The 15,144-nt window shown below is 49.7% G+C and overlaps 1 protein-coding gene across 7 annotated transcripts in view; it reads right to left on the minus strand.

The window, feature by feature from the left end:
* LOC115532754 (dedicator of cytokinesis protein 9) overlaps positions 1–15,144 on the minus strand; it is an 81,914-nt gene that overhangs the window by 6,045 nt on the left and 60,725 nt on the right. For 5 of the 7 annotated variants that reach the window (XM_030342633.1, XM_030342629.1, XM_030342631.1 and 2 more), the window contains 18 exons: positions 14,173–14,289; positions 13,964–14,075; positions 13,043–13,176; positions 10,863–10,977; positions 10,462–10,528; positions 10,307–10,354; positions 8,698–8,837; positions 7,347–7,462; positions 6,888–7,025; positions 6,250–6,432; positions 5,661–5,774; positions 5,016–5,231; positions 4,472–4,529; positions 4,108–4,214; positions 2,603–2,725; positions 2,008–2,121; positions 1,429–1,434; positions 721–750 (listed from right to left, as the gene is read on the minus strand). In XM_030342633.1, the coding sequence (XP_030198493.1) occupies positions 721–750; positions 1,429–1,434; positions 2,008–2,121; positions 2,603–2,725; positions 4,108–4,214; positions 4,472–4,529; positions 5,016–5,231; positions 5,661–5,774; positions 6,250–6,432; positions 6,888–7,025; positions 7,347–7,462; positions 8,698–8,837; positions 10,307–10,354; positions 10,462–10,528; positions 10,863–10,977; positions 13,043–13,176; positions 13,964–14,075; positions 14,173–14,289 (1,938 nt within the window). The remainder of the gene's footprint in view (positions 1–720; positions 751–1,428; positions 1,435–2,007; positions 2,122–2,602; positions 2,726–4,107; positions 4,215–4,471; positions 4,530–5,015; positions 5,232–5,660; positions 5,775–6,249; positions 6,433–6,887; positions 7,026–7,346; positions 7,463–8,697; positions 8,838–10,306; positions 10,355–10,461; positions 10,529–10,862; positions 10,978–13,042; positions 13,177–13,963; positions 14,076–14,172; positions 14,290–15,144) is intronic. The other 2 variants (XM_030342632.1, XM_030342628.1) reach the window with 1 other exon arrangement.

Genomic DNA, 15,144 nt, shown 5'->3' on the forward strand with positions numbered 1-15,144 from the left:
AAAACAATCACAAAGAAATAGAAGTGAAAAACAAGTGATTCCTTTTAAGATCACATGAAAATCAAACTGAAAATGTCAGTGAGACAGAGTTAATTAAAAAATGCATACAAATTTACGACAGAATGACAAATGAGAAAGAGACAATTGGACCTTGATAGCAATTTTTACAGACAGGATATTCACTTGCTGAACAAATGACACAAAATCTCCTAGTGAATCATCAATGTTGAATTCAACATAACTCCCTCTTGGGTAACTTGATGTTAATCTGGCAGGCTTATCAATGCTAACATGTCTGGGCCTGAACACGAAGCCTGAAGCACGCTACAAGAAATCACTTTATTTATGATCCAAGCTAACAGAACAGAAGGAGTGAATCACTTGTCCTCTTTTATTCACAAGTTTAACAGCCGAAACTATGGAAGCAAGATACGCTGTGAATGCTATTTTAGGTCGTTTCATTTTTACTAAGTGGACGCTCATTTAGATTAAATCAATCCTGTGTGAATCATTAACTCCCTCTAAACAGATGCATGAAGAAAGATGGATCCCTCCCAAAAGTCCAGTAATCATTTCCAGCTCTGATTAGGAGACAGAGGTGGAGTTAAGGTAGACATATCTCTACAGCAGACGGGCAATATCATCAAATTAATCCGCAGGGAGGAACACACAACAATTCACGCCATTTCAACTGAAAGTCTGTCTTCCACATGGATTTACCTCAGAGTATGAGTCAGTAAACTGGTACTGCTATGGAGTTGTAGAGGACAACGACAACAATGACAACAACAACAGAACAAGACAAATCATATCAAAATTATTCCATTTGCTTCTACGCTACCATAACCCATTCAACGGGGGAAACAGAGAATCCACACTTTAACACCTCCATCCTAGGTATTTGCACACCGCCCCAACGCCAATGATGGAACGTTAGCTGAAGTTGGCTAATGGTCTTAGACAACAACCAGTGACGGCAGTGGGGGCAGTGGGCAGACACCGTCAGAAGAGCACCTCAGAACACGGCCCTGGAGAGAATTAGGGAATTAGCTTCTACCAAAACACACGGTTACACAACCACACCCAGCTACCACGCGGCCTGAATCGCCAGCGGTACTTCTTCTTCTTTTTAAGGTGTTACGGCTCACTCAGGCAGGGGCGTAGCCAGGGGGGTGGGGGGGTGGGGGGGTGTGGCCACGTCCCTGCACTCGGGTTAATGAAGACATTAAAACGTTGACCGTTGAAAAGGACGACCAGCGAAGAGCATGCACGGTGGACACAGTAGAGTAGCGTAGCCGAGCGCTACGGCTAACGGTTTGGAAGCAACACAGGACGTGAGAGTGACGAACAGCAGAGGACAGGGGCACCACCACAGCACACAGAGACGTTAAGCCGCTCCCTCCCACCAGAGGCTACAGCACAACTTACCGCCGCCTTCAACCGGGACCGGACAAAATAGAAGAGGGGGATTAGTGGGGGAGCACAACCAGCCACTAGCTGTGGTCGTGCTAAAAAAATACAGAACCATTAGCTCCTCCCACGCTGGGCTGGTTATTAATAACGCAGCTTCCTCCTCTTCAGAACAAACTCTGGTTAAACTCAACGCACCGTGGTCACATCAAACACGGACGGAGCGCTGTCCAGTCATAATGTTTAAAGGGGACATGTTACACCACCAGGTGCGAGTGTGATTTGCCATTACGAGCCGTTTGGAAAGTGTGCAGCTTCTGACATCACAGGTGGGCGTGTCCGCCTAGATGTGTGACGGATAGATCAGTCTACCAGCCTACCCAGTGGACTGTAGCAAAACGTTGCTCATCTATCCGTCATACATCTAGGTGGACACGCCCACCTTTTTAAAAACGGTAGATTTTCCAACCGGCTTGTGACGGCTAATCACACTGACGCCTGGTGGTGTAATACGTCCCCTTTAAGTTGTGTCTTAGAAGACTATCTCAGGGCGCAGGGCGGCCAACGGGGTCGTCTCCCTCTCCGTGTGACACTCACCTGGCCGAAGAAGGCCACTCTGAAGTAGGTTCCCAGCAGCCGCTTCCCCGTGTGCATGACCTCCGTGACCTTGCTGTACGCGCGATGCAGCGTGTCGTACAGATGGGCCAGTTTCTGCAACACACACACACACACACAAGCAAGGACACACGTGCACACACACGCGCGCATGAGCACACACACGCGCGCATGAGCACACACACGCACAAGCACACATACACAGAAACATATAAGAAAGCACACACACACACGCACGCACACACACACATGCACACAAACGTGCACACACAAGCAAGCAAAAACACACAGACACACACACACAAACATACAAGAAAGCACACACATGCACACACACACACACACACACACACACACACAGGCATATGAGCAAAGATAAACACACACACACACACACACACACACACACACACACACACACACACACACACACACACACACACACACACACACACACACACACACACACACACATCCTCAATTAGCTTCTCTATGCACCGGTTGCAGGGGGCCGTGAGGATCCGCTCCTGTGTCTCGGCGGAGTGCTGCTGAGCGGCTTCCTGTAGAGGCTGATTACCTCAAAGTCCCGGCGCTTCTCATAGATGGGGATGATCAGCTTGTAGATGTCAGAGATGAGCTCGTAGCGCTCCGCTTTCCACAGTCCATCCGCACACTCCTCCAGCAGCTCCATTAGAACGTCCTGCCGGGCCACACAGGGACGCCATTACCATCCATTACGCAGAACCTCAGCCTCATGAACACACTGACAATATGGAGAACCTCACCTCTAGAACAACAACATTATGGAGAACCTTACCGCTGGAACAACAACATTATGGAGAACCTCACCTCTAGAACAACAACATTATGGAGAACCTCACCTCTAAAACAACAACATTATGGAGAACCTCGACGCTAGAACAACAACATTATGGAGAACCTCACCTCTAGAACAACAACATTATGGAGAACCTCGACGCTAGAGCAACAACATTATGGAGAACCTCGACGCTAGAGCAACAACATTATGGAGAACCTCACCTCTAAAACAACAACAATATGGAGAACCTCACCTCTAGAGCAACAACATTATGGAGAACCTCACCCCTAAAACAACAACATTATGGAGAACCTCGACGCTAGAACAACAACATTATGGAGAACCTCGACGCTAGAACAACAACATTATGGAGAACCTCGACGCTAGAACAACCACAATATGGAGAACCTCACCTCTAGAACAACAACATTATGGAGAACCTCACCTCTAGAACAACAACATTATGGAGAACCTCACCTCTAGAACAACAACATTATGGAGAAGCTCACCTCTAGAACAACAACATTATGGAGAACCTTACCGCTGGAACAACAACATTATGGAGAACCTCCACGCTAGAACAACAACATTATGGAGAACCTCACCTCTAAAACAACAACATTATGTAGAACCTCGACGCTAGAACAACAACATTATGGAGAACCTCGACGCTAGAACAACAACATTATGGAGAACCTTTACGCTAGAGCAACAACATTATGGAGAACCTTGACGCTAGAGCAACAACATTATGGAGAACCTCCAGCTTCAACAACACACTGACATTGAAAGGCGAAGCATGGAGAGCAGTTAATAGTATACGTTTATGATTGAATCACATAAAACGTAGAAATGTCCTAAATCATGCATTACATTTATTATTAACAGTTGAATACCCGGCAGCAGCACTAGAGTTTTGTAGCTACATTACGTGGACATTCTTTGGCACAATACTGGACTAAATATTTTAGATCTCAGCTGGGGATTCAGGGGGCAGATGGAGACGCCGTACTGCATTTGGCAGCTCTCTTAACGCGGCTCCGTAAGTGAAAAGCCCCGGCTCCCAGACAGACAGCCAACTAGGGCTTCGTTAATAATTGAGTGACATAGTCGCAGCGGATCAGCGGGCCAGAAGACATGAAGGCGTTTCCTTCACGGGCTGCGTCTACGTAACCCGAACACAATCACGGGGTATCGTCTTCATATCCACAGCCCCCCCCCCCCCCCCCCCCCCCCCCCCTCGTCACATCCGTCCCTCGAACCTCGTTGAAGTGCACGTCCTGCATGCCCACGTCCTCCATCATGGAGGCCTCCTCGTCGATGTTGGGCGTGACCACGCGGAACGCCGTGCAGCCTTGTTTGAACATCCCTGGGGGGGGGAGGGGGGGGAGAGACGCGGTTGTCATTCATCGCCCAAGACTCGCCCTCACCTCAGCTCGATGACTACACAGCCATCCTCGCCGGCCCACAGCCCAGAGTCTAAAGCACCACGGGCTCTATCCAGACCACTGAACTACGGTTATCATCTCCACGTGGCCGTGCACCGGAGAGGATGAGGCTGAGCACATCGCTCCGTCAGCGGGCGGTGCGTAAGTGGTACTTATATTAGTGGAGGGATTACAGCACCTTTTCTCCTGAGGTATTCTGCTACCAGCGCCGCGACGTGGACGTAGCACATGGCCGCCTGCGGATCAGAACACAAACGTGAGTCGGTGGGACACAGCGGCGTGCAGCACAGCACGCCACCAGAGGGCCGAGGGGTCCCAGTCAACGCAGCACATGGTTGATATAATGCTGCTACTTATCCCAGGGGCCTACCGGTGGATACACACACAGGACATTACAGACAGGGGGGTAGGCGGCTCGCTCGAGGGTGGCTGCAGGTTAGGCTGTGAACCCCGAACCTTTGGCTGCAATCACACCTAACCCTAACACCTTAAACCTCACCCTTTAATATCAATAACCCTATGACTAACCTATGACTAACCTATTACTAACCTATCACTAACCTATTACTAACCTATTAATAATAACCTATTACTGCACCTACTACTACCCACAGCTGCTGCCACTACCTGCTATTACTACATCTACTTCTGCTTTTACTAATACAACTATCACTACTACTACTACTACCCCTACTACTACCACAGCTGCTCCTCCGGCCCACCTCGGACAGGTCCCCGTTCTTGACGTGGATGCGGGCCATGCTGTCCAGCCAGGTCTTGCGGAGCTCGGGCGTGGAGGCGTAGGACTTGGCCAGGCTGTACTGCAGGTCCACCAGCATCTCGGGGTCCCTCTCGTGCTCCTTCATCTGCGCCGTGGCCATCAGCACCGTGCGGATCCGCTTGGTCAGGTCCTTGACGTCCGACGGGAACGCCGTGTTCTGCAGACGACGCAGGGGGGGGCACGACGTCTTATGAGGATCCAGGCTCACACGTCAAGTGGCAATTTGAGAATTCCCATTTTCCAATTTTGGGATTTTTTTTACAATTATTTTTCATTGGAATTAAACTGGATTTATTTTAGTTAAAGCGTTCAACGCCTACATCATGGGCTTCAAGGTAACATGCGCTCACATGCACGCACTTACACACACCGACACACGCACAAGTTCACCCACATGTTCGAGGGTGAGGGATATACTTTGTTCGTTTTATAACACACATTCCCTAAAATAAATAAATAATATAAATGTGAATTTGCAACTTTCTTTCACTGCAGCTACCGCCTTTCCTAGTGCAGCACCGCACGACATAATAACATGTTAGTAACATGTTAGTAACATGTTAATAACAGGCTGCGTGGGGCAGACCTTGATGGTGCGGTCGCTGTTGGCACAGTTGTTGATGATGGACAGGGACTGCTGGAAGCGGGTTCCTCCGATGCCGATGACGTCAGCGATCAGCTGACTGACAGCGATCACCACCTGGGGGCGGGGCCAAAGGGGACCGGGTCATTCTTCTGGACAGTTTGGTCAAGGATATGTATATATATATTTTTTTATACAGTCAATATGTATTACGTTTTTATTATTGTTGAGCCTGGTACTGTCAGAGGTAGCTAAAGTGCTACCGTACCCGTAGCGGCTAGCGTACCTGGAGGTAACTAGCATACTAGTGTACCTGGAGGTAGCTAATGTGCTAACATACCCATTGCGGCTACCGTACCCATAGCAGCTAGCGTACCTGGAGGTAGATAACCTACTAGCGTACCTGGCGGTAGCTAACCTACTAGCGAACCTGGTGGTAGCTACCCTACTAGCGTACCTGGAGATAGCTACCCTACTAGCGTACCTGGCGGTAGCTAACCTACAAGCGTACCTGGCGGTAGCTACCCTACTAGCGTACCTGGTAGTAGCTAACCTACTAGCGTACCTGGCGGTAGCTAACCTACTAGCGTACCTGGAGGTGCGTGCGGACGAAGGACTTGCGGCCCGTGTAGTCGAAGTTGCTCTTCATCAGGAAGTAGAGCAGGTGCGCCGCGTCGCTGCGGATGGAGCTCAGCTTGGAGTTGCAGCACTTCAGGATCTCGTAGCAGAACGACGCACACATGTCGGCCCGGCCCTCGAAGAACGTACACGGGAACTGGAGGGAGACACGCAAACAGACAGACAGGTGAGGCGGAGAGACAGGAGGACAGACAGGTAGACAGGTAGAGAGAGGTAGACAGACAGGTAGACAGACAGGTAGACAGACAAGTAGATAGACAGGTAGACAGACAGGTAGACAGACAGGCAGACAGACAGGCGGACAGACAGGCAGACAGACAGGCGGACAGACAGGACGACAGACAGGACGACAAACAGGTAGACAAACAGGTAGACAGACAGGTAGACAGACAGGTAGACAGACAGGTAGACAGACAGGCGGACAGACAGGTAGACAGACAGGTAGACAGACAGGAGGACAGACAAGTGGATAGGCAGGTGAAGAGACAAGATTGTAAGAAGTTGGTGTCGCGAATAAAGCACAAAGGCCGAATAAAAGGACGAGATCTCTTGCGATAAGGACACACATTACTATACTGGTAAGCATCTTACCTTGTAGATGAAGGTTCGCAGGGAGGTGAACACCTGCTTCAGGGCCGTCTCTGATTGGTTGATCTGCAGGAAGCAGAGGTGGACCTCGAACACCTTCTTCATCAGGGGGTTGTGGCCGTGGTCGCTGCACAGCTGGGTCTGGGGGAGAGACGCAGGATGGAAATAAGACTGCTGGTGTAACAGTAACACACGATAATGCCATACACTTACAATAAATATAATTCGTTATAATGAACTGCTGAGTTTATAAAAGTATGCCACAAACTCTTACACTATATGCTCAATATATTATTTGATAATTTACATAAAAATAATAATGGAATGTGCGTGTGTGTGTGTGTGTGTGTGTGTGTGCCTGGGTCTGTGTGCGCGTTTGTATGGGTGTGTGCGTTTGAGTGAGAGTGAATGTGTGTGTGTGGGTGTGTGTGCGCTGTGTGCGCGTGCGTTCATGTGTGTTACCTTGAAGCCCATGATGAAGATACTGAGGGTGTCCAGGACGGTCAGACACACCTCCGTGGCGATGTTGGCCTCCAGCAGAGACTGGCTCGTCACGTCAGCCTCCGAGTGGCTGTAGGCTGCAGGGAAACACACACAGACACACACCGCATCGCAACCGAGACTCCTGATAACACAGTGTGTACAAACATACACCGGGCCAAGAGAAGAGGCGAATTAGTGTTAAAGGAATGGAGATAAAGGGTGTGAATTCAATGGACTGAAGAGATTACATTTCAATCCAAATGAAAATGAAAACATGTTGAATAAAAAGTGATTCTGCCGCATATCAGAGGATGACAGTTGTCTGGTTATCTAGTGAAGCACATTTATCGTCACGTTACGGTTGTTAGCTGTGGTTAGCAGTTGGCTAACAAAATGATGGAAGCAGCATCACATCTAGCAGCAAATATGGAAGATTACTCCAAGGCACATGGTTTACTCAAACATAAGTGTGGAATTAAGTCTTTGATACGTTCTGAATTAAATTCAAACGAGGGGTTAAGCCGGCTTAGTGAGAGAGGCAGAGGAACTGGAGGTATTCCCGGTGTATTTTCCATGAGAAAAGCGTCTGAACTCTAACACAAAGTCAGATCAACGACCGTCTGTACAGCGCCTGGTGGAGCCGGCACGTTCTTACCATGGTCTACAGATAATCCCAGAACACTTGAAATCTTTCTTACACTGAAAGCACAAAGAGATTAACTTCATTAAGCAGCAGTGGTTCACAGGCGCTCCACCGTGGCGCTAGAGGCCCTAAGGTCGGCCCAGACTGAAGGAGACGGTTCCTCGGGTTCAGGATAGCTCTGTTTCTGGGGCACGGCTCTGAGGTCACGCTGGGGGCTGAGGTGAGGACATGGAGACCCGGAGGGGGGTCAGGGAGGATGAGGTCAACGTGAGAGAGCGAGAGCGACAGAGACAGAGACAGAGACAGGTAGAGAGAGAGAGAGAGAGAGAGAGAGAGAGAGAGAGAGAGAGAGAGAGAGAGAGAGAGAGAGAGAGAGAGAGAGAGGTAGAGAGAGACAGAGAGACAGAGAGACAGAGAGGTAGAGGGAGAGAGAGAGAGAGAGAGAGAAAGAGAGGAAGAGAGAGAGGTAGAGAGAGAGAGAGACAGAGAGACAGAGAGACAGAGAGAGAGAGAGAGAGAGAGACAGACCGAGAGAGAGAGATGGGCAAGAGGCGATGAGGATGACAAGGATGATGCGGATGAGGATGATGATGACGTCGATGAGGATGAAGATGATATGAATGGGTGGATGGAGGGTGTCTTCCTGCGGTTAGACGTGTGTTACAGGAGGGATGGAGGGCGACTTACTGTGGTTAAAAGTGTGAGAGTTATCCAGGCTGCTGAGCTGCTGTAAGCGGGCATGCATCATCCCCGCCCTGCTGCGGGACACGGGCAGAGTCTGAGCCTTCCGCTCGTGAGCAACGGGTCCCGCCCCCCCATCCTGGTTCCTGACGTGGAAACAGGAAACAGGAAACGGTCAGAGGAGTGGGAGGGGGGACAGCCGGGCTTGGCTTCATCATGCGGGGAGGGGGGGGGGGGGGGCTAATTCTTCCTGCAGAAACCCCACACGGGACAAAAATAGATCTAATGGGGAAGCAGTTTGAATAAAATAAAATCTTTATCCTTAGAGATAACATTGATAGAAAACTCTATATAATTACATATCAGAATGATATAGGTACAATTATATTGAACAATATTTACAATTCATAAAGTGTGTTTGAGTATTATACTGAAAAAGTAAAAGTAGTCCTAGATATGGTAGAGTTAGCCTCTAGGATTCTGTGTGTACGTCAACACCCATACTAAAAGGTTCAGCCCAACATTACACAAGACATGTTCGCACATTTCTGGACAAACATGACAGCTAGTCTCCGAGCATCGTGGGAACCCCTCAAGGCTCTGATAGACGGGGTGACACGGTGAACCCCTCAAGGCTCTGATAGACGGGGTGACACGGTGAACCCCTCAAGGCTGATAGACGGGGTGACAGGGGGAGCAGCATGCGGGTTGGACCAGATAAGAGCCACGGCCATATCAGCAGAGACAGGCGGCCCAGGCCTCCGAAACAGGGCAAGCCATGCAACACTCCAACACACACCACACCTCACAGCAACACACCAACACACACACACACCTCACAGCAACACACCAACACACACACACACCTCACAGCAACACACTCCAACACACACACACCTCACAGCATCACCGCATGGCAACACACTCCAACAAACACACACCTCACAGCGTCACCGCACGGCAACACACTCCAACACACACGCACACCTCACAGCGTCACCGCACGGCAACACACTCCAACACACACGCAGGTCCCAGCATCACGGCACGGCAACAGAAGAAGGCATGCGCTGGTGGAGAGAAAGGAGAGTCCGTCCGTTCCAGACGCTAGTCTTACCCCAGGAGGAGGGGGGCAGGCCCGCCCTTAGCTCAACATGTTACAACTTGCCAGCAGTTAGGGTGAATAGAGATGGAGAGAGGGGTGGGAGGGTTAGAGAGAGTGGACACCCCCCAGAGCCCTCAGCGGGGGGGGGACCCCAGAGTGTGGGGCAGAGACGGCATAGTGCACTGGGGGCGGATTTACAATAGAGACGCTACCGCTAACGGCTAGCATGGCTTACATACACACATGATGACACAGGGAGCATATCTTTAAACGGTTACACAGTGAGCACACACACAGTAGACTTTACTTTCTATACTGGAAGAATAAGAGACTATAATTGCAAGCACGATGTAACATCGGATGTATAATCAGAAGGATATTTCCATTAATTCATTCTTGATACTTTTCAGATTATATTATTTTTATAATGTAAATGTATATGTTTTGCCATAACATTACCATACATCAGTAATCAATAAAGGCATCAGATTGAGGCTGCGCGGACGTTACCTGGCGATGTATCTCTTCCCCATGTATCTGAACTGATGGAGGCAAACTCTAAGGAAACAAAGAAGAAAACACACATGTTTCAATACACCTCAACAGACCTCGCGACCTGGCATGTTCCCACAATCATTCACAGTAAGAACCGAAGTCTCCCTTACTCGACGAGAGTGAAAAAGTCCATCAACTCGACCGCCGAGGCCTTGCTCCAGTAGGTGAACAGAGCATCTGGAACGGGAAGAACGGATTGATTAATTGATTTCAGATTCACCGCGCTTTCAGTCGGTGGAACTTGTTCACCTGGTGGCCATCTTGGATCCAAACGCTAGCATGACGAGGGGAACTGAATGCGGCGCTCCGCATTCAGTTCCCCTCGTCATGCTAGCGTTTGGATCCAAGATGGCCGCCAGGTGAACAAGTTCCCCAAACTCCATCCGTTTGGATCCAAGATGTCCGCCGGGTGAACAAGTTCCCCAAACTCCATCCGTTTGGATCCAAGATGGCCGCCGGGCGAACACAAGACCCCTTCGAGACTGAATCGGAGAGAGAGGGTTCCTCCTACCTTCGGACATGCTCTTGAGGACATGGAGGAAGCACATGAGGAGGTTCTTGATCTCCGCCTGCTCCAGCTTGTCACTGCGAAGCAGGCAGCTGCCCAGGGTGGAGGCCGGCTGGTTCTGGGCGGACGGAGACATCGGACATCAGTCAGAGAGGGTGGAGGAACCACGACAACACAGTTCACATCGGCAGGAGACTCTGCCAGAGTTACGAGTGGAAGAATGATTTCACGAAAGCTGTTTAAATTGGGAGATCAGATCAACGTATTGAAGTCCTCCCAAAGTTTTAATTTGTAAGAGAGGTTTTTATTTAGAATCAGTAAATGATGCATTATCATTGAATCATTTGCCACCTAAAGGGGGGGGAAAATGTAAAGCTACAATCTGATTAAAACATCCATGGATGATCCGGCTCACCACAGTGCAATGATTTGGTCATGGAACTGAACAAACCGATCATAATGTGTTCAACTTCAGGACCAAAAGCACCGCCGGATGAGACGGAGGGCAGTCCACGAGCGTCCAGCGGAGACGCCGAGAGAGGAGATCACATCACAACGCTTCAGAACCTGACGTCAGCAGCTCTATCCATCTACCGGTGGCACGTCAGCGCAGAACACAACGTTTACAACGCCGGGCCCGGGATCTGACCTCGGCGGGCTCTACCCCAGAGTCAGGCCTACAGCAGGGCGCTACGCAAGGAGAAGAGGCTTTACATGAGAGGTCTAGAAGTGGTCTACAATCGGTCCAAAGCAATCAGAGGAGAGCCAGCAGGCAGCAGCAGCTCTACCACAGGGGGGGGGGGGGACGACGAAGTGCGTTTGTTTGCCAGCGGTCTAGACGAGGTAACCCACTGGAGATGACTTCATGGAAACCATGAGCAGAGAGAGGGCTGGCCTTCATGCGGCTGCGGCCCACGCTGGATTCTGATTGGCCGCAATGTGACGCTGCTATGGCGAAAAGCAAACATTCCGATTTAGAATGATGCCGTCATGGATGTTAAATATATTTATGGATGCATTTTATTGCTTCCACTCTTTATTTGCAAAGGAAAATCTGCAAAAATCGACAATCTGAGTGTCACAAAGGACCTCGAAAGGTCCGCCCAAGACCAAAACCAAAGTAATAACCACACAATTAAGGGTACTTAAGGATACTTAAGGGTACTTAACCCATCTCTCTGATCCTGCCCCCTCCCTACTCTCTCCAAACCAGCCTTATTCCACCCTTAATAAAGTAAATATATCCTTATCCCTGCGGTCGCTCTCAGATCCGTCGTCCAGGTTTAGAACGTCACACGGGAGGAGGGGTTCTGAGAGTGCAGATAAATCCCTGTCAGTGTGCGTCCTAACGAGGACATCTGGGAGGCCAGATAGCAGCAGAACAGCCGATAAGGAGGCAGTTTGATTATACGACAGCAGCTCCAGTCCGTGGCACCGGATAAAACACACAACCCTGCCTGGAGATCATCTGGCAAAGAAAGGGCTCGAAAGCGAAAGGCAAACACAGAATTACACACACACACACACACACACACACACACACACACACACACACACACACACACACACACACACACACACACACACACACACACACACACACACACACACACGCACGCTGGGAGATTCCCAGCTGGGATTCAGTCATTCTCCCTCCTCGCTTCGGGGGAGAATTCTCCGAGAGTCGTTCCCTTCGCTGAGGAAGAATGAGTGAGGCTGAAAACGCTAAAAAAGAGACGGATGCGTCCTTTTTCAGGGCGGGGTCGGAGGGGGGTATGGTTATACTTGAAGAGGAATGACGGGCGGGGGGGCGGAGCCCGCCAGCAGCCGGGGGGCCGACAGCATCGAGAAGTCCATGGTGATGCGTTTGGCGCGCTTGGCGAGCGCGATCTCCTCTGCGTCCGCGAGGAAGCGCAGGACATTGACAGAGTGGCGCCGTACAAACTCCCTCTGCCCGTGCCGGGGGGGGGGGGGGGGGGGTGAATGGTTAGGGTTACAGTCAGAGTAACGTTCCTTTAGGCGCTCTCAGCCAATCGCCTAATGGCAGCATGTGTGATCACGTGTTTTTGTACTCGATGCCAACACAAGAAACACATTTTCCTGGGGGAGGCGTTGAACACGAGTTCATCAGCCGCAGCACAACGTTTGTATGGAGGATGCTTGGGTCCCCTGCTGGGCCTCACCTTGTCCAGGGAGCTGGCCTTGTCGTGGTGCTTCTCCGTCAGGCTGCTGCCGGAGTCGGTGCTGATGAGGGAGCCGCGCGAGTCGGCGTTGCGGACCAGGTTGATGTTGGGGGTGGAGGTGGTGTGAGGAGAGGCTGGGGGGAGAACAACGCCAGTGTGACTGAACCTCCACTTTAGTAACACCAGTGAGTAAACCTCCACCGTAGTGACACTAGTCTGACCAAACCTCCACCTTAGTAACACCAGTGAGTAAACCTCCACCGTAGTGACACTAGGCTGACTAAACCTCCACCGTAGTGACACTAGGCTGACTAAACCTCCACCTTAGTAACACTAGTGTGACTAAACCTCCACCGTAGTGACACTAGGCTGACTAAACCTCCACCTTAGTAACACTAGGCTGACTAAACCTCCACCTTAGTAACACTAGTGTGACTAAACCTCCACTTTAGTAACCCTAGTTTGACTAAACCTCCACCTTAGTAACACTAGTGACTAAACCTCCACCTTAGTAACACTAGTGACCAAACCTCCACCTTAGTAACACTAGTGACCAAACCTCCACCTTAGTAACACTAGTCTGACTAAACCTCCACCGTAGTAACACTAGTGACTAAACCTCCACGGTAGTAACACTAGTGTGACTAAACCCCTACCTTAGTAACACTAGTGACTAAACCTCCACCTTAGTAAAACTAGTTTGATTAAACCTCTACATTAGTAACACTAGTGTGACAAAATCAAAAGCCAAGAACAAAACAATTCGGTCACTTTATTTGCCTAGTGTGACTAAACCTCCAACATAGTGAGCTGGAGTGGTGGCATGACTAATTAATTTGCCCTGTCAATAAAGGCACAAACTCCAATAAAATGAAGTAAATAAAAATCGTCTAGATTTCTCCGTCCTCTGTTTAAACCCACCAGTGCCAGAGATGACTCCAAACACATCTTTGTGTAAACTGTTGTCCAGAAAAGTGCTGGACCTGGGAGGGGTCATCAGGGCATTGCCCGAAAGGTTATCGTCTCTGCCATTCTGAAACAAAAACAAGCAGAATCAAGGCCAAGAACGAAAACATTCTCACTTTATTCGCCTGTAGTGTCGATGTACCACCACAAGATGGCGCCCTTACGTTGTTGGAATGGTTGACGCTGAATGGGGTGACTTCCTTCACGTTCAGTCTGTTGACGTTCTCTTGCAGCAGGCCAAACAAGGGCAGGTAGAGAGTGGCTAGTCTGGCTTGCTGACTCTATAAAAAAAAAACGAGAGGCTTTCATGCGCTGTAGGCAAGATTTAACAACAGTAATTAGAGTGTCATTTGCTGCAAAGGCTTTATCTATCCGTCAGCTTTTAGTGCGTGAAATGCTCTGTGATAATATCTGTTTCATGTTGATGCCCTCATCTCTTTGCAACAATTTCGAGTTTTTGGACCGCTCCAAGCACCTTTCTGACCAATCAAGGCATCTCTTCCCTGACAGGTTCAGGGAATCCATCTTGCATCTGCCATCACAGGTGTGTGATGCAACAGTGACGTTTTCTTTGGGGTTATTTAGTTTCAAAGACGTCCATTCATCTGCTGTCTCTCTTTACAACTGAGAACCTTCCCTCCATGGTAAATGGACCCTCATTTTTGCAGCGCTTCTCCAACCAGTGGCCACTCAAAGCGCTTTTCAATACTGCCAAACATTCACCCATTCGTGCACACATGAACACACCGATGGCGGTGTCAGCCACGCAGGGCGACAGCCGGCTCGTCAGGAGCAGTCAGGGTGAGTCGTCTCGCTCAGGGACGCCTCGACACTCAGCTAGGAGGAGCCGGGGATCAAACTAGCAACCACTCGGTTACCAGCCGAGCCACATACTAACCTTCCTCTACTGTCTCTATTTACAACTGTCCCACTGACCTACTGCAGCCTTAAAGGTCCCATGACATGCCACCAGGTGTGAGTGTGATTAGCCTTACAAGCCGTATTGAAAATCTGCCCCATATGACATCACTAGTTGGCGTGTCCAACTAGATGTGTGCTGGATAGATCAGTCTACCAGCCTACCCAGTGGACTGTAGAATACGTTTCTCATCTATCCGTCATACATCTAGGTGGGC

This window comes from Gadus morhua, chromosome 20 (genome assembly GCF_902167405.1).
Source record: "Gadus morhua chromosome 20, gadMor3.0, whole genome shotgun sequence".
NCBI lineage: Eukaryota > Metazoa > Chordata > Actinopteri > Gadiformes > Gadidae > Gadus > Gadus morhua.